We start from the raw sequence: 19,985 nt of genomic DNA on the forward strand, positions 1-19,985 counted from the left end.
CGTTTTGCTCTCTGTCCAAGACTCACCGGAGATGAAGATTCGTACCACTCTAGCTTCTCACCTCTCTGTAATTTCTTCTCGGATTTCTAAACGATTTTTTTTTTCGTTATGTCCAAAATTATACCACATGCATTGACCACGATCGATCTGTCCCTCGGTCTACTTCTTCGTTTTCATGCATTTTGCGCGTCATAGTTATTCGTGTTTTGTGTGGATATGGATACTTTATTTTAACTTTCTTTTTTTTTTGATAAAAGATTTTCTACTTTATTTTAACTTTGGAAACTAAGTATGTTCACTATTGATTTGCTTGAATTCTTTTGACATGCCTCAATAATTAGGTTGAGTAAGCACTTGAGTGATTGGTTGCATGGTTTATTGCCAGTCATAATATTTTTGATACGTCAGTTTAGTTGAGTGATTATGTTTCAAATCTTCTTGAGGGCTACATATAATTAACTAAATTCGGTTTATCAGTTGATGCCACGATAAAGTTTCAATTCCCAATGACACTTCTAATATTTAGTATTATGAAATCCAGGTTGAAGGACTGGTTTATAAACCACCATTAACTCCTAGGGAACATACATGTATGTCGTTACTGAAAGTTTCAGGTCTGAAACACGAACACACACATACGCTATTTATAAAATATTTTGGACCATTTTTAATCAGTTATGTTTAGTAAGCTAAGCGCATTTCCAAAAAAAATCTATAACTTTAAATATAGAGTTTTTTACTCTCAGAAAATGAATTTCTAAACTTCAAATTTAGAGTTTTAACGAGCGAAACTTTATATCTGAAGTTTCACTACTCAAAACTTCAAATTTGAAGTTTTATTTTTTTATTTGTATTTTGGTCCTTATAATTAATTACATATCACATTTATGTTTCTTAAGTATCTTCTCATTTATTGTTTTAATTTTCAATTTTTTGTATATCATAAATATTTCAAATTTATTTTTTATAAATTAAAATTTTACACATAAAATTAAATAAAATTTATAATATTTTAAAACTAAAATTAGACAACAAGAATATTTCAAAAGAAATTTAATAAACAAATATTTTTTTAAAAATACACAACACATAATTATTATACAAATTTAAATATTACAACAACACTAATAGTCTAGTAAATTTTCTCTAAAACCTTTAAAATATTGTCCAAACAAATTTCATGTAACCGAAGATTGAGCATATTGAAAATAATTTCATGGAATAATGTGGTATTTACTTGTATTTTAATATTTAATTATGTATTTATATTTATAATTTTATATTTTAGTGTAAAATTTTATTAATTAATATTACTGTAATATTGCTATATATGTACTTGTTATCTATAAAAGTTTTATTGATTTATATTAATAATGAAAAATATAAGAATCATAGTGTAAATTACAAATAATTTTGAAGTTAAATTTAAAGTTTTGTTTTTTGGAAAAAATACTTTAAAACTTTAAATATAGAATTTTGCAAATTCTAAAATAGATAATTTTTTTTGGAGATGTCGCTAGACCATTTTTATCACCATTTTTAATCTGTTATGTTTAGTACGTGAGACCCATTTTTACCACCCGGATTCTTAACTCAATTGTAAGGAAAATAATAATAAAACTTTAATGTTTGTTTTCTTCACGTAATATTTTTTTTTTTTTTGACAAAGGGCTTTTTCTTCACGTAATATTCCATCGATGGTTGTGCAATGCATCATGGCATGTGATCATACATGAAGTCGGTGCTATTTTATTTGAATCGCAACGAGACGAGACTGTAATTTATTGATTGGATCAATGTTATCCAAAATTATTGAAATGTCAATAATTAGTTAATTACTCAAGCTTTATCCAATGGATATGGACGGGAACAACTATCTAGTACTCCCACTGTTTCCGAAAATAAAAATTTTTAAGATTTAGTATACACGCTTATTAAAAATTTAATAAATATTTATAATTTAATTCATGTTTTACTTTATTATACATTTTCTAATAATTTTCCACCAATGAAATTTAATCAATTCAAATATTCTCAATTAATGTTCTTCGAAAATATAAAAAAGTACCTTAACAATATAGAAAATCTGTAACAAGAAAAAAATCTAAAAAAATTTTATTTTTGAGAACGGAAGTAGTATTTCGTAGCTTTTATGCTTTAATTATAAGCAAGTGCTATAATCCGGGAGTGGAATATGATGGTCAAGTACAACGTGCTTGGTGTGTCTCTGTGTGTCATAATGGCTGTTAATCAAAGCAACATGGTTGTATTTCAAACATGTTTGTCTTTTAATAGATGTTAGCTATCTTTTTTTCTTCATTTGTATATGTGTAAACAATATATCATTCTTTAAAAAACTGTAGTAGTTAAAATTTTTTTTTTTTTGTAAAATCATAAACGCAAAACAGATAAATAACTACAAACACGAATAAGATGTATGTCAACGGACAACAGCTAACGTACATTATACTGGTTTTAGTTCAGTGACGATAAAATTAAGGCTGATAATAAGTATTATATACCAAATTACATATTTTGCCCAAAAAGTGTGGTGTCTGTCACTAGCCACTCGATTATAAAATCTACTAGTGACTCAAAGAGGAAGTCAAAAGAATCAAAACTTACATTAAGTACATAACCATAAAAGTGGAGTAGACACATGCATACTTTAATACGTGTGTATGGCCACCAATAATTCAGCGAAATGATGTGAAGTAAAAATGAAAAATCCAGCGGAAAAGATTGTTATTTAAGTATACACCGTTCGCAACCGACATTGACGTTCAGTAGAATCATAATCAAATGTACAATTCGGTTTAACTAAAATGTCACTTTTATTTTAGCCACTAACCAAAATCTTCTTACCGTCCGGTTAAAAACATCTTCAATGTATTACTCCATTTTCTATTAAAAAATGGAGTAACTCTAAAATGTAGTTAAGTTTTACTCTAATGTATTACTCAATTTTTCATTCTAAAATAGAATATTCCTAATATATTATATTTTATATTTATTTAAAAATTAGTAATATCACTTTTCATTTATACTATTTGCAAAACAGTCTATTTTCATATTGTAACAATTATATTAAATACAATATTAATCACAATTAAATTTTTATTATATAAATAAAATTACTCGACAATGTTTAAAAACAAAACATTTATTACATTAAAAATTACATTACATAGCTTAAACACAATAATACATCAACTTAAATTATTCATTAGAATTAGTATAATTTCCTCACAAATGATCAACTAATGCATTTCGAAGTAAAAAATGAGCTTTTTTATCTTTAATTTTGTATGTATATGATCTGTTATGTTTTATATTATACATATTTTGTTGCATAAAATAGTTCATTAGATGGCTATATATAATTAATAAATATTAACAGTAAATTTTATAATATATATAGTAAAATAATATTATTATTACTTATTTCTAACAATTTTATTGAAAACAAAAATATTTAAATGTGGAGGACCATTTTATAAATAAAAAAATTCAACTCCATTTTGGAGTAATGAGTTGGTTTACTCCATATTTGGAGTAATCATGTCTATTACTCCATTTTTGAGTGAATTTTAGAGTGGGGTTGGAGATGATTTTACTGTAAAATGGAATTTGGAATGGGGTTGGAGATGTTTGGAATGGGGTTGGAGATGCTTTACGTCATAAGGAGGGGAAGTCTAGCTACTCCTTGTACGTCAAAATTATACAAAAACAAATTAAACAATGATTAAAACCAATCAATTATCTACTAATCTGTTAACCGGCCACGTGAATAGTTTACTGATGGTAAAGATTGGTTATGAAAAAAAAAGATTGGTTATGTTCGGTTTGATTTGGTATATTGGGCAAGTAATGAAATGGGGAGAGAGGGTGTGTGTAGAACAATAAGTTTGGTGCTTTGCTTGAAAGAGGAGACTGTCACTTTACCTAATTCAGTTTCAAAGTTTGGTCACTCTCTTCTTCAAGCAAACCCCCTTTAAAGCTGACAATCCCATTCCCATCATCCACCGATCTCTTCTTGTTGCTACTCCTTTTTCAGTGGCCTTCTTAACCATTTTGATAATAATATTTTCTTATAAAATCTTAGATTTTGATTTATTCTATAGCCACTTTTCTTCCTTTTTAATTTAGTATATATGTACTTTTAAACATATACGAGCAAAATATGGTCGTGATTGAAGCTTTGATAGCAAAGAATGAATTAATTGCTAAAGACACATTATGGTTTGTTAGGCTTTTAGAGAACCAAAGTTCAACATAGAGATACGAATTTCATTTTGGTTGCTTTACATAAAATAAAACAAGTTTCACTCATATACAAAGTGGATCTTGAATGTTCATTAGCAATAGTGTCAATAGTCCAATGCTTTCACAAACAAAATATATAATTTATTGTTTTAAACTGTGTGATGCTATTCACAATGGGTGGTGATTGCTTTTAGATGATAAAAATTCCTAATGGGTGATGATTGTTTGTGGCACCAAATGCAAATGTAAATGGAAAGACAGACGTTCCAAATTGGACGTTTACAAGACTGTTTTACTTCATATTTGTCAAAGTATATAATTATATATGCATATTAGAATAAATCCAAAGGCATATCGAAAACGAAATGCCATTGTAGTAACTAATGACACCCACCAAGCTTTGGTGGCCTCTATTATTCATGCATTTTATCTTCTTTCATAACCCCACAGCCACTTCTAATTGCCTCCACATTGTATTTGTGGCTCCTATCTTTTCTTTTGAAGCAGCAAAATTTGAAATAACTTATTCTTTGATGCCCAATAACTTCTTAGACAGTTTTAATATTCCATCTTGATTGATATTCACTTGGACCCCATTTTTTGACAAAATAACTTTTGATATAAGTGGTGTTAAAACAACTCAAATTATTGTCGTTTCTATGATTAAAACCATCATAAAATCATCTCATAAAACTTTCTGCCGACTAATCATCTGGACCCATTTTTGCATGTTTCTTTAATCCGGTCATTGTCACACAAATGAAAACCTTCCAAATTTTGGGTCTAGATCAAAAGTTAAATATAGTCAAACCAACTGGACAAAACAACTTTTCAAAGAAGATCTTCGTCCATCTAGAAGAAATACTCATTTATTTAGTATTGGACCATCTATAACAGTTATCTCTATTTTACTAAGTTATTCAGTAATTCTTTTTAGCAGTAATTCCTTTATTTAGTAAGGACAAAACAAAACAAAACAATATTGTGCCGGCTGAATCGTCCTGAACATTTTTTTTTAAACTCAGTTACGGGAAAAAAAGATATAACAAACGTCTTCTCTGTGCTTCAAGTCAATGAGAAAGTGAAGAAGATCTTCTACAATGTCAATAACTGAGACTTGTGATCGATGCCATTGAAGATGTAAGTCCCCAACATCGGAACAAACTGTTTTGTCACAAGCTGCAAAACACAGAGAGACAGTTTTAATCATCTCTCTCTCTCTTTTCTTCTAAAGGTAGTGAATTTCAACAATTAAGTTCAGAGTAATAAAAAGGATGTATGAACCTTGATGGCTTCTTGGGACGCGATTCCTCCAAGAAAGGCAGCAACCACATGAAGCTCAGAGGCACCAAAGCGACACATCTCATTGATAAGGTCATCGGGCAGTACTGAGCCGTTACATCCCAAGTCGGTAAGAAGACTCAAGGCAGTAGTTTTTAACCGAGAAATGTCCTCATCCATCCCTCTACCAAAAAACAGATTCCATATTAATAATAGCCAAACAAGGACCAATTGTTCAGAAAATACATTTTAGCTTTGAGTTTCTTACCCATCAAACTGGCCAGGAAACTTATTATAGTTGGCAGTAAACCTGTCCACAGCTCTAAGAAGGATATAAAATCCCATTGCACCACTGCGACGGCAAATAATATTAGGCTTATTAGCATAAGAGCTAACAACTGAACTAGAAAAGGTTTGAACTAAAACCAGAATCTATCTTGCTGCTATATAACGCTTAAGATGGACTAGATGTTTCGGTTTGCTAAGTTTAACTAATCAAATAGCAGTTTTGCTATATTCCATCACAACATCATATAATACGAATCATGAAACTAATAAAGCAGCATATGAAAGGTCATTATTCAAATCAGCTGATGCTTTTTTGTTCATATGAAGACACACACACACACCTGTAATCCTCGTCTGCTAAACGCTTTTGAATCTCGGTTACAGAAGGATTGCTGAATTCGTCCTCTACCATTCGATATCTGCATACCTACACATATTGCAGTTAGTCACAACATATGTTTCTGATACTGCTTCAAAAGCAAAACTAAGCAAGCAATAGATAGACCATCGACATTACAATACTTATTTAAGTTTAGTATTCTCACTTTAAGTTTTCTTGCATTCTTGCAGAAGCTCTTGATTGTTGGTTTTGAGATGCTGTTCGGATCTCTACCAATCTTCTTTAAAATATTTTTAACTCGTTCCTCCATGACAAGAAAATCAGACTCAGCTTTCGCTAGATAGATTTTCTGCAAATTGATATAGTGCCTTCAAAAAGCAACAATACAGCAGCTACATTAGTAATCTGAAAAATTGATTGCGGATGAAGTGCAGTGCCATCGAGGGAGTTGTACTCACTCTGTTGACGATGTCATATCTGGTATAGAGCCTTCAAGGGGTGCCTCTCCATCACCTTCGTTCGAGACAAACTCCTGCAGGTTGTGATGTATGAGTGAAACTATCAAAATGAGTAAGAGTATGGCAGAGAAAGTTTCTAGTTTTAAACCTTCAGAGCCGCTACCATCACCCAAAAATCTGAGGAATTAGAACTCGGTTCTGCACAAGTATCATTGCTAATCTGTTGGATCTCTGAGCCTGGAACAGAAACCAAGAATACAGTGATTTGACACACGACAAAGTTTTCTGTTTGTTACTATACCACACGACGAGATAGCAACTTACTGATTCCACGAGGAGCAAAGACTTTGAAAGCGGCTTCAATGGCTTCCTTGTAGTTATCCTCATCCATAGATATCATCTTGGACTTAACCAAATCCTAAGATTTCAAGGATTAAGGTAGATTAGAACAAGGAGCCAGAAGAAATCAAGCAGCTAATGAATTTGCAAAGTAGGGAAAAAAGAGCTACACCTTAAATGCTTTTTTCTCTTCCCTGGTAGAAGGAAGATTACCACTATGGGACTGAGTCCATTCATCAGCCATCTTCACGAGAATGACAACGTAAGGTATGTGTTTATGCGCTACAGCATCTGATACATTTAGATCAATGGTCTCCACAAAGCTGCAGTTCAATGAATAGTTTAGAAATGTCACAAATCGCCCAGCGTTGTTCCATCCGCAAGCACAAGGTTAAAGGATGCCAGCCAGAGCAACGTAAGAATGTACCTCTTAAGCTCAGGCCATGGATTATTCAAGCGAAGGTCATCAAGAAAATGATCAGGCTTTGAGTCAATTATGGTGTGCTCCTGATAAACAAGAAGGAAATAATGATAATTCAACTTAGCATACCATTGGCAATAATACTCACAGTAATCCATTAGTTTTCTAGCAAAAAAATTGGGGGTAAAGAAAGGTATTATTACCTTAACAGAGACACGAACAAAGCCAGCAAGGCCATAAGAGCGAACAAAAACCAACTTAACGTTTGCTTCTCGACAGATTCTATCTAGTTTCACCACTGAATCTTCCACCAGCTACAATGACTCCAATAAAGGCATTATGATTCACGCACCAAAGGAAACAAAAACAAAAAAAAAACTAAGGCTTTGCATGGTGAAGGACTGAAAGTAAATATATCTAGCACACTTTCACTAAAGAATGCAACAACAAGTAGAAATCAAAGGGTACCTGAGTGGCAATAACGAGAGTGAAGTGAGAGAAGAAAGAAGGATTAGTCATAATCAACGTATCCGGATTCTCCTCAATAAACTTAGCTTTAACAGAATCATTAAGCTCTTGAAGAAACGCACAAGCAGACTTGGCTTTTGATTGACCAACACTCCCCTCATCCACTTCACACAATCATCATCAAAACAATTTTGAGTAAATAAGCAAAAATTTGAGTAAAGTCAAATAAAATACCCATGAAGTTGTTTCCAAGGTCTCCAAGCTCGACTTTGGATCCATCAACGACGGTGATGCTCCCAACTCCACCGAGGACGAGATTCTTCAACGCCTCGGAGCCAGTGGGTCCGCAATTGAGCAAACAGATACTCGCTTCTTCCAAAGCAGCTTGCCCTACCTCCCCCCATATCCTGCGATTCGATGCGATTACTTACGTAGAGCGATAGAATTATAAAGAGAGAAGAGAAGGGCGGCGTATACCTGAGTTGACGATCGTACTTGGTTTTAGCCTCTGACATTGTTGTTGCTTACTCTCTTCTCTCGTTCGCTTCTTCGCAGACGAAGAGAAGCGAGAGAGAACAAGAGGCGGCTCTTGGGCCAAGCTAATGGGCTTCCTGCCGATTCATTTAATAACTATTTTCGGCCCAAAACTAATGTATCCATAGCCGTACAGATTGTGGGCTTTTCTTCCAGTCAACTCAGGTTCGAATCTCCTTGGAATCATTTATCCTTCTTCTTTTCTTTTTTTCTTTCAAAAACAGCCTATTTCAGGACCTGACTCTGCAACGAGAGATTTGGGTCTGTGACCATTCGGGAAATAAAAGGAACGAATATAAAAGGAATGTACGGAAATAAAATAGCAGGATGAAAAGGAACGATTGTTCCTTCTCAAATTTAACAAGAAATAATTTTCTTCTTTTAATTCTCTACAAAAAAAATAATCGTCTATGTAATCTTTTTCATACCATAATTGTAAGATCATAATAAATCAGCGTTAAAAAAAAGGAATGAAAAGAAATTATTATTCCTGGTGAATGGTGATTTATTTTTACGAACATTAGAGAATGCATTATTCATTGTCGTTCCTTGGTCACCATTCATATCGTTAAACAATTTTTAACTAATATGCAAATAGTTTCTCCTTTTTTACTAACATTTTTTCTCAAAGATTTACTTTTTTTAATAACCTTTTTTCACTCAGTAGTTTGCAAGCATTGAATCATGGAGAGAATAGTTTCACAATTTTAGTTTTTTTTTCTAAAAAAAAAGATTTGAGCAAATACACATTTCAACATAGAAAGGAGAACATGTAAAGTAAAATACACAACAACAACAAGAAGACACAAAGATCACTTCTTCTTTCCAGCTTTGCCTTCTTTCCTCCTCACAATCTCATCTGAATACTTCACTCCCTTACCCTTGTACGGCTCCGGAGGCCTCCACTTCCTCACCGTCGCAGCAAACTGCCCTATCTCACTCTTGTCGTATCCACTCACCGTGATCCTCGTGTTCTCTTCCACTTTCACCTTGAGACTCTCCGGTATCTGCATCTTAACCGGGTGAGAAAACCCGAGGTTCAGAACCAGTTCCTTCCCTTCCACGGTTGCACGGTAACCAACTCCCACTAGTATCAGCTTCTTCTCAAACCCCTTTGATACTCCCACTACCATGTTATCCGTTAGCGTCCTAACACATTAGAGTTGCAAAACGGTTAGCAGCAATAAACAGCCTCTAAAGTTCAAGACTTTGTAACCAATTGATAAAAAGTTTGTAACCAAGTTCAAGAGTTTGTGACCATTTGATAAAAAGTTGAAAACTTTGTACCAATTGATATAATAAAGGTGAGAGCTTTGTTAACCTGAAGAGGCCGTGCATTTGGTTAGCCCTTCTAGTTTCGACGGTCTTTTTGACCCTCAAGAAACCAGCATCTTCTTTGATGAGCTCAACTTCGCGTGGGTAAGTTAACGCGAGCTCTCCTAGTGGACCTTTGACTTTCAAGTCTTGACCTTCCAATGCAATGGTTACATTGGTTGGTACAGCGATAGGTTGCTTCCCTATCCTTGATTCCTTACACTGGATAGTCTTCCTTGAGTAACCCACTTGAGCTGAAGGCGTGGCTGAGACTTTGAACACGTTCCTATCTCCCAAAAATGCTGACCTAAAAAAGCATCTCATATCTTCAGACAAACAAACAAAAACATGTCTAGACAGTCAAAGAACCAACAGACAGGAGCTAAGATAATGTAATAACTTCTAGAATTCTACTTTTTCGAAATTTAAAATTAAGTTTTACGAATCCTGAATTAAAAAAAAAAAAAAACAAATCACCAACCAAGTTCACATTCGTATCGATTTCGAAATAGAAAACTAAAATATGATTCTTTACACTCTAGGGGACTCGTGATTATGAAATTAAAGAAAGCTGAACGCTAATGGAATTATAGCCGGTATAATGTTTTTTAAATATGTCAATAGTACCTGGGTTGAAAAGAAGTGACGACTGAGGAAGCCATTGCTAGGATTGACGACGGAGCTGAGGCTCTGCTCCAGGAGAGATGAGAGAGTGTTTTATCCAAAACGACTTATCCAGCCACTGTTTGTCGTCCTCCTCTGTTATAGCTTTTGAAAGTATTGCTTTGCGGCCCATTATTATATAACTATTACAAGACCCATTAGTAAATAGCTATTATAAGGCGCACTATAGACAAGCCCAACATTCTGTTTTTAGTTTGTGATTTTAAGACCCAGCAAGACAGTAAATTTTTGGAAAAAAAAAACTGGAATTACGTAGAGAAAGTCAAAAAACTTATGTATCAAATGATTTTTTTTTGATAATCCACTATCGACCACTTTTGCGTGATCGACTAGCCCACCGGGCCTAAGCCCATGCCATTACAGGATTTTTAAGCGTCCACTAAAGGGCTCTGGTTACGCGAAGTGGTCTGGAAGGCGAGAGGCAGCCCATGTAAAACCCCTCGTGACCAACGCGAATCGAATCCGAGACCGTATCGGGGCCGAAGCTCCCTCAAGTACCACTAGACCAACTCGAGTTGGTTTGATTTGGGGTGGATATATATGCTCGATCAAATACTTGGAGTTATAAATCTTTTTTTCTTCTTTATCGTCATACTCATACATTCGTTTAAAGACATGGCTGAAATATAATAGACAAATAAACACAAGGAAATAGAAGATGATAAGGGCCCCTACATTCTGAAAAATACAAATAACAAATCGAATTAAAGAAGAAAAAACCGAATTTGTATATTTACTGGTCCAGATTTCTTTTAGTGTTATCTTTAAATATAAAAAAGTGATGTTATAAGATCCCCCAACGATCATTAGTGTGGGATCTCAACTATTCTTTGTACCTTTAATAGATCGTTCACAAATGGAGCTCAACTTTACAATATTCTTTTATGAACAGTCTATTAAAGGTACAAAGAATAGTCGAGTCCATGTGTTTCATGCACCTTTTTATCATATGGAAACTTCCGGGTCCCAAAACTTGTAGTATAAAAACTTTATATCTATGGCTGATAATATCTCTTGGCTCTTGTTTTAACTTGAAATTAATTGGCAAACATTGAGGAGAAGTTTCCCTTCTTCAAGCATCTAGGTTGTCAATTAATCAAGTTTTTTTTTTTTCTGGCTCTCTTCTCATATTTGAGGAAGAAGTTATAAACTATATTTTCCATAATGATATGAAAGTATTTCAAATAATATATAAGTATTTTGCAATTGCTGTTAATGGTTTATAACTTCTTCCTCAAATTTGAGAAGAGAGCCAGAAAAAAAAACTTGATTCTCCAATAGTATGAATAGACAAGAAAAGCATGGATACCCCCCACCACACCTTGGCCTGCGTCCATCACTGACCACCCCAGAAATGGCACTCCTAAACAAAAGAAAACGTAAATATGAAACACAAATAACAATAATAATACTAAAAAGAAAGAATATTTGATTTATTCTTTGCTTGAGCTTGAGTAACAGTTCTCCTGTTCCTCTTCTTTTTTGAACAGTTCTCCTGTTCCTCTTCTTCTTCATCTTCTTTATGTGTCTCTTTTCCTGTGCTCTACTGCTAAGTTATGAATCACAATCATATTGATTTCTGAGGCGGAGTGATTGTGATGAATCATATTGATTTCTGATTCAAGTTTGTTGCACGTATTTATTCCAAGGTTGCTTCTTCTTTATTTATAGTTGCATTAATTTTGGTTTACTTTTTGTTAATAGAGCTTGGATTTGTGATTTTTTCTCCAAATTTTTGGTCCAAAGATCTCCTTCAATTATATTAAATTATAATATTTTCCAATAAGAGTTTCGTTAAGTTTTATAAAAATTAAGAAAAAAATCGTCAAAATTTCGATATTTATATGGATGTACTATTACATCATTCATTCTCCAACCACTCACTGGCCACTGCCATGTTCTGCAGAAAATTAAGGTCTACTTGCTTTTTTATTTTTATCAAAATGGAATATCACCGCTATTATTAGTTTCGTTTATGTTTTAATGATTTGGTTTGTGTGAAGAATAAGTTTTTTTTTTCTTTTTAATTAATTGACATATCACTGCCACCACCATATATGACTAGGTTTTTGTAAGAAATTTTTTAATTTTAACTTCTATTTAAAAATAAATTTTATTAAATATTATAGATTTCACAAATTTTTACTAATATTTGATATAAATTTGATATATATTAAATCAATTTGTATAAAACTAATAAAAATGTTATAAAATTGTATAATTATCAAAAAATTAGCCTAAACAATATTTATAAAATTTGTAGATATATAAGAAACTAATGATATTACGATTAGATATTTAAATTTTTAAAAAATCGGAGAAATTTTTGAAAGCTTTAGTAATACAAATTGTATAATTATACAAAAATAATAATATTTCAAAATTTGAAGTATTATATATGAATATATTTATTTATAGATGATGTATGAGCTATTACCATATCTAAAAAAAATTACCAAAAAAGAAATATCAATATTAAATGTAATATATGAATTATTGTCATATTCTAATAAGTTTGCCAAAAATATAAATTAACATTAAATGAAATTATTCATGTCATATTTTTTCGGAAGCCATGTCATCAATTTTAGTAGTCATGTTATATTTGTTTTGTGAAATTAATTGTTAAAAGATATTCGGCAAAATCACTTAACAAATATACAGTAGGAGATCTGTTCATTGAATTATTAATTGCGCTTTTTTTGCTTCTTTTGGCAAAACCATCTTTAAGATGTCCCTCTTATTACACTTCTTTATTTTCAGTCCTAGTTTCACATGTAAGCACCAGTCTCCACAGGATCCAAAGGTCTCCTATATATAATAGTATATGAGTATGTATCCACCCATCTCTACAGAATCTAAGTCCTGATTTCTTGGTTTGTTTGCCTTCTTTCACTAGATTTTCTGGATCAGTTCTTGTCTTTTTTTTTTTTTTTCGTTGTTAAATCTTGATTTTGATTCATGCTCCGAACTGACGAATTGTTTATTTTCCAGGTGTCATTTCAAATAATCAAATGATTACATAGGCCTAGGGGAAGAAAAGTCGGTGCTTTTTATTGGATTTTTCTTGATGATGAGAGGAGTCTCCATGGTGAAAGCAATGATAATTGTCTTGTTATGTGTTTCTTTCTTGTGGGTGGTTCCAGAAGAATGTGCTGGTAAAGCTGATTTCTCAAGAAACTCTTCTTCTTCATCTGCTTCACACCCATTACTGAAGAGGCCAAGCTCTGTAAACGTTGGAGCTCTGTTTACTTACGACTCCTTCATCGGACGAGCGGCCAAACCAGCCTTTAAAGCAGCGATGGATGATGTCAACGCTGACCAAACCGTACTCAAGGGTACCAAGCTTAACATTGTCTTCCAAGACTCCAACTGCAGTGGATTCATTGGCACCATGGGAGGTTTACATACACTGCTTCTCTCTTATTGGCAAAAAGGGATGTGAAAGTGATGCTTATTTTTGTTTTTTAATCTTATGTTGTGTAGCTTTACAGCTGATGGAAACACAAGTGGTTGCAGCCATCGGTCCACAATCCTCAACCATCGCTCACATGATCTCCTACGTAGCCAACGAGCTCCACGTACCTCTCTTATCATTCGCAGCAACGGATCCAACCCTCTCCTCACTCCAGTACCCTTACTTCCTCCGCACCACTCAGAACGACCACTTCCAAATGCAAGCCGTCGCGGACTTCGTATCCTACTCCGGATGGAGACAAGTCATCGCCATATTCGTCGACGACGAGTGCGGCCGCAACGGGGTATTGGTTCTTGGCGACGCACTCGCCAAGAAACGAGCTAGAATCTCCCACAAAGCTGCTATCACTCCAGGCGCGGACGCTACCTCCATCAAAGACTTGTTGGTCTCTGTTAACCTGATGGCTTCTCGTGTCTACGTCGTCCATGTGAACCCTGACTCTGGTTTAAACGTCTTCTCGGTGGCTAAGTCTCTTGGGATGATGGGGAGCGGTTACGTTTGGATCGCAACGGACTGGCTACCTACAGTTTTGGACTCCATGGGGGCCGTGGATGCGGAGACGACGGATGTCTTGCAAGGAGTGGTTGCCTTTCGGCATTACACAGCCGAGAATGACGCGAAGAGACGGTTTATGGAGAGATGGAGGAATCTTAGGCCTAAAGAAGGTCTCAACTCTTATGCATTGTATGCTTATGATTCTGTCTGGTTGATCGCTCGTGCGCTCGATGTTTTCTTCGGAGATAACAACAGAGTGACGTTCTCCAACGACCCGAATCTTCACAAGACGAAGAGTAGCAGTCTTCGGTTATCAGCGTTGAGTGTGTTCAACGAAGGGGAGAGGTTTCTTGAGATCATTCTCGGGATGAATCGCATCGGTTTAACCGGGCCAATCCGGTTTGATTCAGAGAGAAACCGGGTTAACCCGGCTTACGAAGTTCTGAACATAGAAGGCACAGGTCCGCGGAGAGTAGGATACTGGTCTAACCATTCAGGTCTCTCAGTGGTGCCTCCAGAGACGTTGTACTCCAAGCCTCCGAGCACATCTACAGCGAACCAGCGTCTTTATGGAATCATATGGCCAGGGGAAGTGACAAAGCCTCCACGTGGATGGGTGTTTCCTAACAACGGAAAGCCGCTCAAAATAGCAGTGCCTAACCGTGTGAGCTATAAAGATTATGTTTCTAAAGACAAGAACCCGCCTGGTGTTAGAGGCTACTGCATTGATGTCTTTGAAGCTGCGATCGAGTTGCTTCCCTATCCTGTTCCAAGAAACTATATACTGTATGGAGATGGGAAGAAGAATCCTTCTTATGACAACCTGATCAATGAAGTTGTTGCAGATGTAAGTAGTAGCTAATACTCTCTCGTTTCAGTTTAATTATAGTTGTAGAGTAAAACTTTCATTTTAGAATTTCAATTCAAATTTTATTAACGATATTCTCCAGATTATTTTCCTATTGGTTAAAATATTTGTATACCTAAAAGTAATGATGTTTTTATTTTGGAAATATGCAAAATTAAATATTTTCTTAATCTACGTGCATAAATCTAAAACACAATTAAAATGAAATGCTTTTCAAAAGATGTTTAACTTGTCTTTTTTCTTTTCTCTGTGCAGAACTTTGATGTAGCTGTTGGAGATATAACGATTGTAACAAACAGAACGAGGTTTGTGGATTTCACACAGCCGTTTATAGAGTCAGGGCTTGTGGTGGTGGCTCCGGTTAAGGAGGCTAAGTCTAGTCCTTGGTCATTCCTGAAACCGTTCACTATAGAGATGTGGGCTGTCACTGGAGCCTTCTTTCTCTTCGTTGGAGCCATCGTCTGGATTCTCGAACACCGCTTCAACCACGAGTTCCGTGGCCCTCCTAGGCGTCAACTCATCACCATCTTCTGGTTTAGCTTCTCGACCATGTTCTTCTCTCATAGTAAGTATATGTTTCTCTCAACAAGATCAGTGGATTCATAGTGGGAGCTTACTTTTACTTTTGATCTTTTCAGGGGAGAACACTGTGAGCTCATTGGGAAGGCTGGTGTTGATCATATGGTTGTTCGTGGTTCTGATCATCAACTCTAGCTACACAGCTAGTCTCACTTCGATACTCACCGTGCAACAGCTGACATCTCGAATAGAAGGAATAGATAGCTTGATAACCAGCAACGAACCAATCGGTGTTCAAGACGGTACATTCGCTAGAAACTACCTGGTCAACGAGCTTAACATATCTCCTCACAGGATTGTTCCGCTAAGAGACGAAGAGCACTACCTTTCCGCTCTTCAACTCGGTCCCAAAGCCGGCGGTGTGGCAGCCATTGTCGACGAGCTTCCTTACATCGAAGTCCTTTTGACAAACAGCAACTGCAAGTACCGGACAGTAGGACAAGAGTTCACACGCACAGGCTGGGGCTTCGCGTTCCAGAGAGACTCCCCTTTGGCTGTAGACATGTCCACGGCCATCTTGCAGCTCTCCGAAGAAGGGGAGCTGGAGAAAATCCACAGGAAATGGCTTAACTACAAGCACGAATGCTCGATGCAGATCCAAAACAGCGAGACCTCTCAGCTTTCGCTCAAGAGTTTCTGGGGGCTGTTTCTTATCTGTGGGGTCACTTGCTTCATAGCTCTCACTGTGTTCTTCTGGAGGGTGTTCTGGCAGTACCAGAGGTTGCTACCGGATACTGGGGAGGAGGAGAGGGCGAGCGAAGTGACAGAGGCGTCTAGATCAGGGAGAGGTTTGCGAGCACCGAGTTTCAAGGAGTTGGTGAAGATTGTGGATAAGAGGGAAGCAGAGATCAAGGAGATACTGAAACAGAAGAGTAGCAATAAACTCAAAAGTAGCCAAAGTGGAGCTGGGAGCTCACATTCTCAACATAGCGAGATTTCTTAAACAGATATAGAGAGTTCAATAATTTGTTTTAAACATATACTTAGGGGGTCCGTAGATAAAATCATCATCAAGATTTTGTAATAGCAAAGTTCAAGGAAACCAAAAGCCAAATATAAATTGTAAATCTTATCCTGATATGCAATGGAAGCAAGCACTCACTCATCTTTATTCACCTCATCAGAAGATGATATTGAAATGGAACTCCAAGTACCAATTTTTATTAGCATTATGACAAAAAAAAACAAGAGGATATCGTTGATGCATATTGAAAAGAAACAAAACATCAGAGTGTTGGCAATTACATGCTCAGTTGAAAAGTCTGAAGGAAATAAATAAAAGAGTGATAGTTTTACTCAAGTTTTGCTTCTCTTTTTGGAGGTTCCAAGTCGAGGTACGTGAATGGCTCTGTTGGTTCCTCTCTGCAAAAAAAAGGATGAACGGCTCAGGCATCAGTACACAAGAACGATTAAGAATGAATAAACGGCTTGAAGATCTAATCTATACTTAGTGAACCAGAAAGACGAGAAACTGGTTTTAGCAGGTCGTGTGTAAAAGCGTTACAATAACTGGTGGATAAATAAATAATCAAGAACTCATAAACTTTCAATACAACAAAAATAAACAAACGTTCTGCAGCCTATTATTTATTATCAACAACACTATGAATGTAAAAGAGTAAGAAAAATGCACATACCCTGGCTTAGAGCGCATGCATCGGTAGAAGAGCTTAAAAGGTCCTGGAACAGTCTTAAACGGGTTCCCCTCGAAAAACGCCTGCAAAATTTTACTAAAATAGATCACGAAGAGTGCCAATGTATGAGAATTGTAACAACATTGCCCCAAGCCAAGCAATTTTAGCTCTTTCAATTGCAGTTCAACATTGTGTATGGCACAACAACAAAAAAAAAAAAAAAAAAACTCAATAGCTGATAAAGGAAGTAAATTTATAGTTCTTTAAGCAATTAGAAAAATGATCGAGTAAAAGAACCCTGGAAAAAAAACCTTAAATGGATTCTCTAATGTTACAAGCCAACCCAAAAACAAGAACTTTACGGGGGAAAAAAAACGAACTTTTAGAATAAGGAGAAGGTGAGAACCTGGACCACGTCCTCGACGCGATCGTTGCAGCGGTGAGCTTTGGGCTCACGGTGACCTTCCGGTAAACCCCATGGACTCTCTCTCCTAGGCACTGGTCTCGTCGTCTCGCTCATCGTTACGTTTCCTTTCTCTCTTCTTTACTGCTGGAAAATCTCAAATGTAGTTAAACTAACCACTTGATTAAACCGGTGTATTCACTATTTGACCAACTTTACTGAACCGGGAAAAATACGATTTGATTGAACCGGAGATTTCTTTTCTGTTATTTAGTTCGGTTAAGTAAACCAATAATTAGATCAGTTACATAGTCAACGACGGTTTCGGAACTCTTAAAAGAGATTTCGAAAATCAATCGGAGAAGAAGAAGAAGAAGAAGATGGGAGCTATTGGGAAGCTGATCGATGCGATCCTATTCGTATGCTTCGCTCTAATGGCGGTTATCGGTCCGCTCATCGACGGACAAACGGCGCTTCCCAAATCAATCTTCCCGGCGTTTCTCACCGATCTGAAAACCAGTTACATCGCCGAGTTCGGAGACTACTTGCTCATGGAGAAGCCGCATTTCCTCGTCGGACTCGTCTGGCATGAGCTCGTGTTCTTGTGGCCGCTCTCGATCGCTAACGTCTACGCGATCCTCGCCGGAAAATCGTGGTTCGGCACCACCTGCTTGCTTTACGGAGCTTCCCTCGTCACTTCCATGGTACAATGAGGAGGAAGAATAATCACATAACGTAGTTATTATATACAATTATAGTGTATGCGTTGATTTTGAGATCTTTATCTTTACTAGTGACTAATGAGATTTTGTATGCTATGTGATTCTTGTATCATGTAGTGTAATGTTCTCAGTGTGAATGATATATAGATTAGGGTTAGCAGTGTTTCTTGGTGGAAAAGATTTTTATTTTACTTGCAATGGTGAAACTAGATTTGATCTTGAACTGCATAGTTTTTTTTGGGGTGTAATCTATGTTTATATCTGCTCTACGTTTTTGTGGAGCTATGGTTTGAGAACTGTGTGTGTGTGTGTGTCTTCTTTTGATGTATTGTCTACGTGGATCCTTAGGCTGCAATCCTGGGAGAGATGATAGGTTCGGGGAAGGCATCTGAGAGATTGCTAATGATGTATGTGCCTTTCATGGGTATTGGGGTTCTGGCTGTTCTTCGTGGTTTAGTCTCTAGTTCAACTAAGAGCACTGGATCTGTTGGAAAGAGGTATACTATTATGCCCAGGAGAAAGCTGGCGTAGAAGAGGTGTGTATGTTTCTCATTTGGGATGGTTATGCCCTTTTTTTGTTCTTTATGCGTCTTTGGATAACTTTGAATAGCTGACCTAAAAAGAGGTGATTTCTTGTGGTCTGGTTTCTTATTCTACCATAAGATCCCCTGTTCTGGCCAGGAGAAAGCATGCTTGAGGGTGATTATTTTTTTTTTTTTTTTTTTTGAATTGAATGTTAAATTTAATTCAAGAAAAAAAAAGACCTTTTACAATTTTGTAGTTTCTATTTTTTAGTTCTGATCAAAAAAAAAAATTCAATCATAGTGAAGAAACTATCTAGTATCAAACCAAGTAGTCATTCCATCTTCATACTCCTTTCCACCCCTTCTTCTAATGACAGTGAACTGATTCCTCATGTTCTTATCCAAACGCTGAATCAAAAGCACAGCAGGAACAGAACCCTCTCCATGCCTTCTTTTATTCCGCTCTCTCCATATTGTATGAATAGCTGATTGGAACATGTATCTTGCTGTAAAGAGTTTTGTTTTGCTCCATCTCGAATCTCCAGTAAGGAGACTAACCAAGATGTCCCAATTCGCAGAGTACTGATCTCTTAGTACACCCTTCATGAGTGTCTCCCAAACTTGTGTTGAGTAAGGACACTCAAAAAATAAGTGGCTTTGAGTCTCCAGCGGTTCTTGACATAGAACACAAGAAGCATCAACATTACCATTCCATTTTTGCATCCTCTCCCCTGTTGATAACCTCCCACGCATAGCAAGCCAGGTAATAAACGAGAACTTCGGTGTCGCATGTTTAAACCAGACAGCTTGAAACCAATGGCAAGGGAGATGCTTCTCTCGAATACAAAGCCAAGTTTCCTTAGTAGAGAAAACTTTTTTGTATTTGCCT

General features: G+C 35.8%; 5 protein-coding genes across 9 annotated transcripts; 2 read left to right on the forward strand and 3 right to left on the reverse strand.

Moving 5' to 3' along the window:
• Nucleotides 1–5,193: 5,193 nt before the first annotated feature.
• Nucleotides 5,194–8,438, reverse strand: LOC106343850 (NEDD8-activating enzyme E1 regulatory subunit). 2 transcript variants are annotated; one of them, XM_013783178.1, is made up of 14 exons: nt 8,339–8,438; nt 8,096–8,268; nt 7,862–8,025; nt 7,597–7,707; nt 7,400–7,479; nt 7,145–7,295; nt 6,958–7,051; nt 6,782–6,870; nt 6,634–6,707; nt 6,381–6,543; nt 6,177–6,262; nt 5,816–5,899; nt 5,551–5,731; nt 5,194–5,445 (listed from the first exon to the last, which is right to left on the reverse strand). In XM_013783178.1, the coding sequence occupies exons 1-14, from the start codon at nt 8,374–8,376 to the stop codon at nt 5,362–5,364; spliced, it is 1,572 nt and encodes a 523-aa protein (XP_013638632.1). In that variant the 5' UTR covers nt 8,377–8,438; the 3' UTR covers nt 5,194–5,361. The 2 variants fall into 2 exon arrangements, with proteins under 2 accessions (XP_013638632.1, XP_013638633.1); XM_013783179.1 differs by lacking the exon at nt 8,339–8,438 and having other exon boundaries at nt 7,862–7,886; nt 7,985–8,025; nt 8,096–8,140.
• Nucleotides 8,439–9,059: 621 nt separating this feature from the next.
• LOC106343596 (50S ribosomal protein L6, chloroplastic) lies at nt 9,060–10,471 on the reverse strand. Its single transcript, XM_013782853.1, has 3 exons — nt 10,337–10,471; nt 9,717–10,016; nt 9,060–9,544 (listed from the first exon to the last, which is right to left on the reverse strand). The coding sequence occupies exons 1-3, from the start codon at nt 10,369–10,371 to the stop codon at nt 9,208–9,210; spliced, it is 672 nt and encodes a 223-aa protein (XP_013638307.1). The 5' UTR covers nt 10,372–10,471; the 3' UTR covers nt 9,060–9,207.
• A 1,286-nt stretch (nt 10,472–11,757) lies between these two features.
• LOC106295783 (glutamate receptor 3.4) lies at nt 11,758–16,998 on the forward strand. 4 transcript variants are annotated; one of them, XM_013731766.1, is made up of 5 exons: nt 11,758–12,042; nt 13,388–13,794; nt 13,880–15,213; nt 15,490–15,799; nt 15,873–16,998. In XM_013731766.1, the coding sequence occupies exons 2-5, from the start codon at nt 13,464–13,466 to the stop codon at nt 16,754–16,756; spliced, it is 2,859 nt and encodes a 952-aa protein (XP_013587220.1). In that variant the 5' UTR covers nt 11,758–12,042; nt 13,388–13,463; the 3' UTR covers nt 16,757–16,998. The 4 variants fall into 4 exon arrangements, with proteins under 4 accessions (XP_013587220.1, XP_013587221.1, XP_013587219.1 ...); XM_013731767.1 differs by lacking the exon at nt 11,758–12,042 and adding an exon at nt 12,260–12,308; XM_013731765.1 differs by lacking the exon at nt 11,758–12,042 and adding an exon at nt 13,082–13,269.
• Nucleotides 16,894–18,000, reverse strand: LOC106295785. The gene is made up of 3 exons (XM_013731768.1): nt 17,854–18,000; nt 17,451–17,530; nt 16,894–17,175 (listed from the first exon to the last, which is right to left on the reverse strand). Exons 1-3 carry the CDS (start codon nt 17,965–17,967, stop codon nt 17,106–17,108), a joined length of 264 nt encoding a protein of 87 aa, XP_013587222.1. The 5' UTR covers nt 17,968–18,000; the 3' UTR covers nt 16,894–17,105.
• A 164-nt stretch (nt 18,001–18,164) lies between these two features.
• Nucleotides 18,165–19,280, forward strand: LOC106295320. Its single transcript, XM_013731186.1, has 2 exons — nt 18,165–18,554; nt 18,921–19,280. The coding sequence occupies exons 1-2, from the start codon at nt 18,231–18,233 to the stop codon at nt 19,101–19,103; spliced, it is 507 nt and encodes a 168-aa protein (XP_013586640.1). The 5' UTR covers nt 18,165–18,230; the 3' UTR covers nt 19,104–19,280.
• The last annotated feature ends 705 nt before the right edge of the window (nt 19,281–19,985 follow it).

This window comes from Brassica oleracea, chromosome C5 (genome assembly GCF_000695525.1).
Source record: "Brassica oleracea var. oleracea cultivar TO1000 chromosome C5, BOL, whole genome shotgun sequence".
Taxonomy (NCBI): Eukaryota; Viridiplantae; Streptophyta; class Magnoliopsida; order Brassicales; family Brassicaceae; genus Brassica; species Brassica oleracea.

What these genes read in the sequence shown, in the direction of transcription:
- LOC106343850 (XM_013783178.1), bottom strand. Translation starts at nt 8,376, where the DNA reads ATGTCAGAGGCTAAAACCAAGTACGATCGTCAACTCAG. An exon ending in AAGAGAAAAAAGCATTTAAG is followed by an intron (nt 7,052 to 7,144) that starts GTGTAGCTCTTT and finishes TTGAAATCTTAG; the next exon opens with GATTTGGTTAAGTCCAAGAT. An exon ending in AGAATGCAAGAAAACTTAAA is followed by an intron (nt 6,263 to 6,380) that starts GTGAGAATACTA and finishes CAATATGTGTAG; the next exon opens with GTATGCAGATATCGAATGGT.
- LOC106343596 (XM_013782853.1), bottom strand. Translation starts at nt 10,371, where the DNA reads ATGGCTTCCTCAGTCGTCACTTCTTTTCAACCCAG. An exon ending in GTCACTTCTTTTCAACCCAG is followed by an intron (nt 10,017 to 10,336) that starts GTACTATTGACA and finishes ATGCTTTTTTAG; the next exon opens with GTCAGCATTTTTGGGAGATA. An exon ending in CAAATGCACGGCCTCTTCAG is followed by an intron (nt 9,545 to 9,716) that starts GTTAACAAAGCT and finishes CTAATGTGTTAG; the next exon opens with GACGCTAACGGATAACATGG.
- LOC106295783 (XM_013731766.1), top strand. Translation starts at nt 13,464, where the DNA reads ATGATGAGAGGAGTCTCCATGGTGAAAGCAATGATAATTGTCTTGTTA. An exon ending in ATTCATTGGCACCATGGGAG is followed by an intron (nt 13,795 to 13,879) that starts GTTTACATACAC and finishes TATGTTGTGTAG; the next exon opens with CTTTACAGCTGATGGAAACA. An exon ending in GACCATGTTCTTCTCTCATA is followed by an intron (nt 15,800 to 15,872) that starts GTAAGTATATGT and finishes TGATCTTTTCAG; the next exon opens with GGGAGAACACTGTGAGCTCA.
- LOC106295785 (XM_013731768.1), bottom strand. Translation starts at nt 17,967, where the DNA reads ATGAGCGAGACGACGAGACCAGTGCCTAGGAGAGAGAGTCCATGGGGT. An exon ending in GCGTCGAGGACGTGGTCCAG is followed by an intron (nt 17,531 to 17,853) that starts GTTCTCACCTTC and finishes AAAATTTTGCAG; the next exon opens with GCGTTTTTCGAGGGGAACCC. An exon ending in TGCATGCGCTCTAAGCCAGG is followed by an intron (nt 17,176 to 17,450) that starts GTATGTGCATTT and finishes TTTTTTTTGCAG; the next exon opens with AGAGGAACCAACAGAGCCAT.
- LOC106295320 (XM_013731186.1), top strand. Translation starts at nt 18,231, where the DNA reads ATGGGAGCTATTGGGAAGCTGATCGATGCGATCCTATTCGTATGCTTC. An exon ending in CTTCCCTCGTCACTTCCATG is followed by an intron (nt 18,555 to 18,920) that starts GTACAATGAGGA and finishes GTGGATCCTTAG; the next exon opens with GCTGCAATCCTGGGAGAGAT.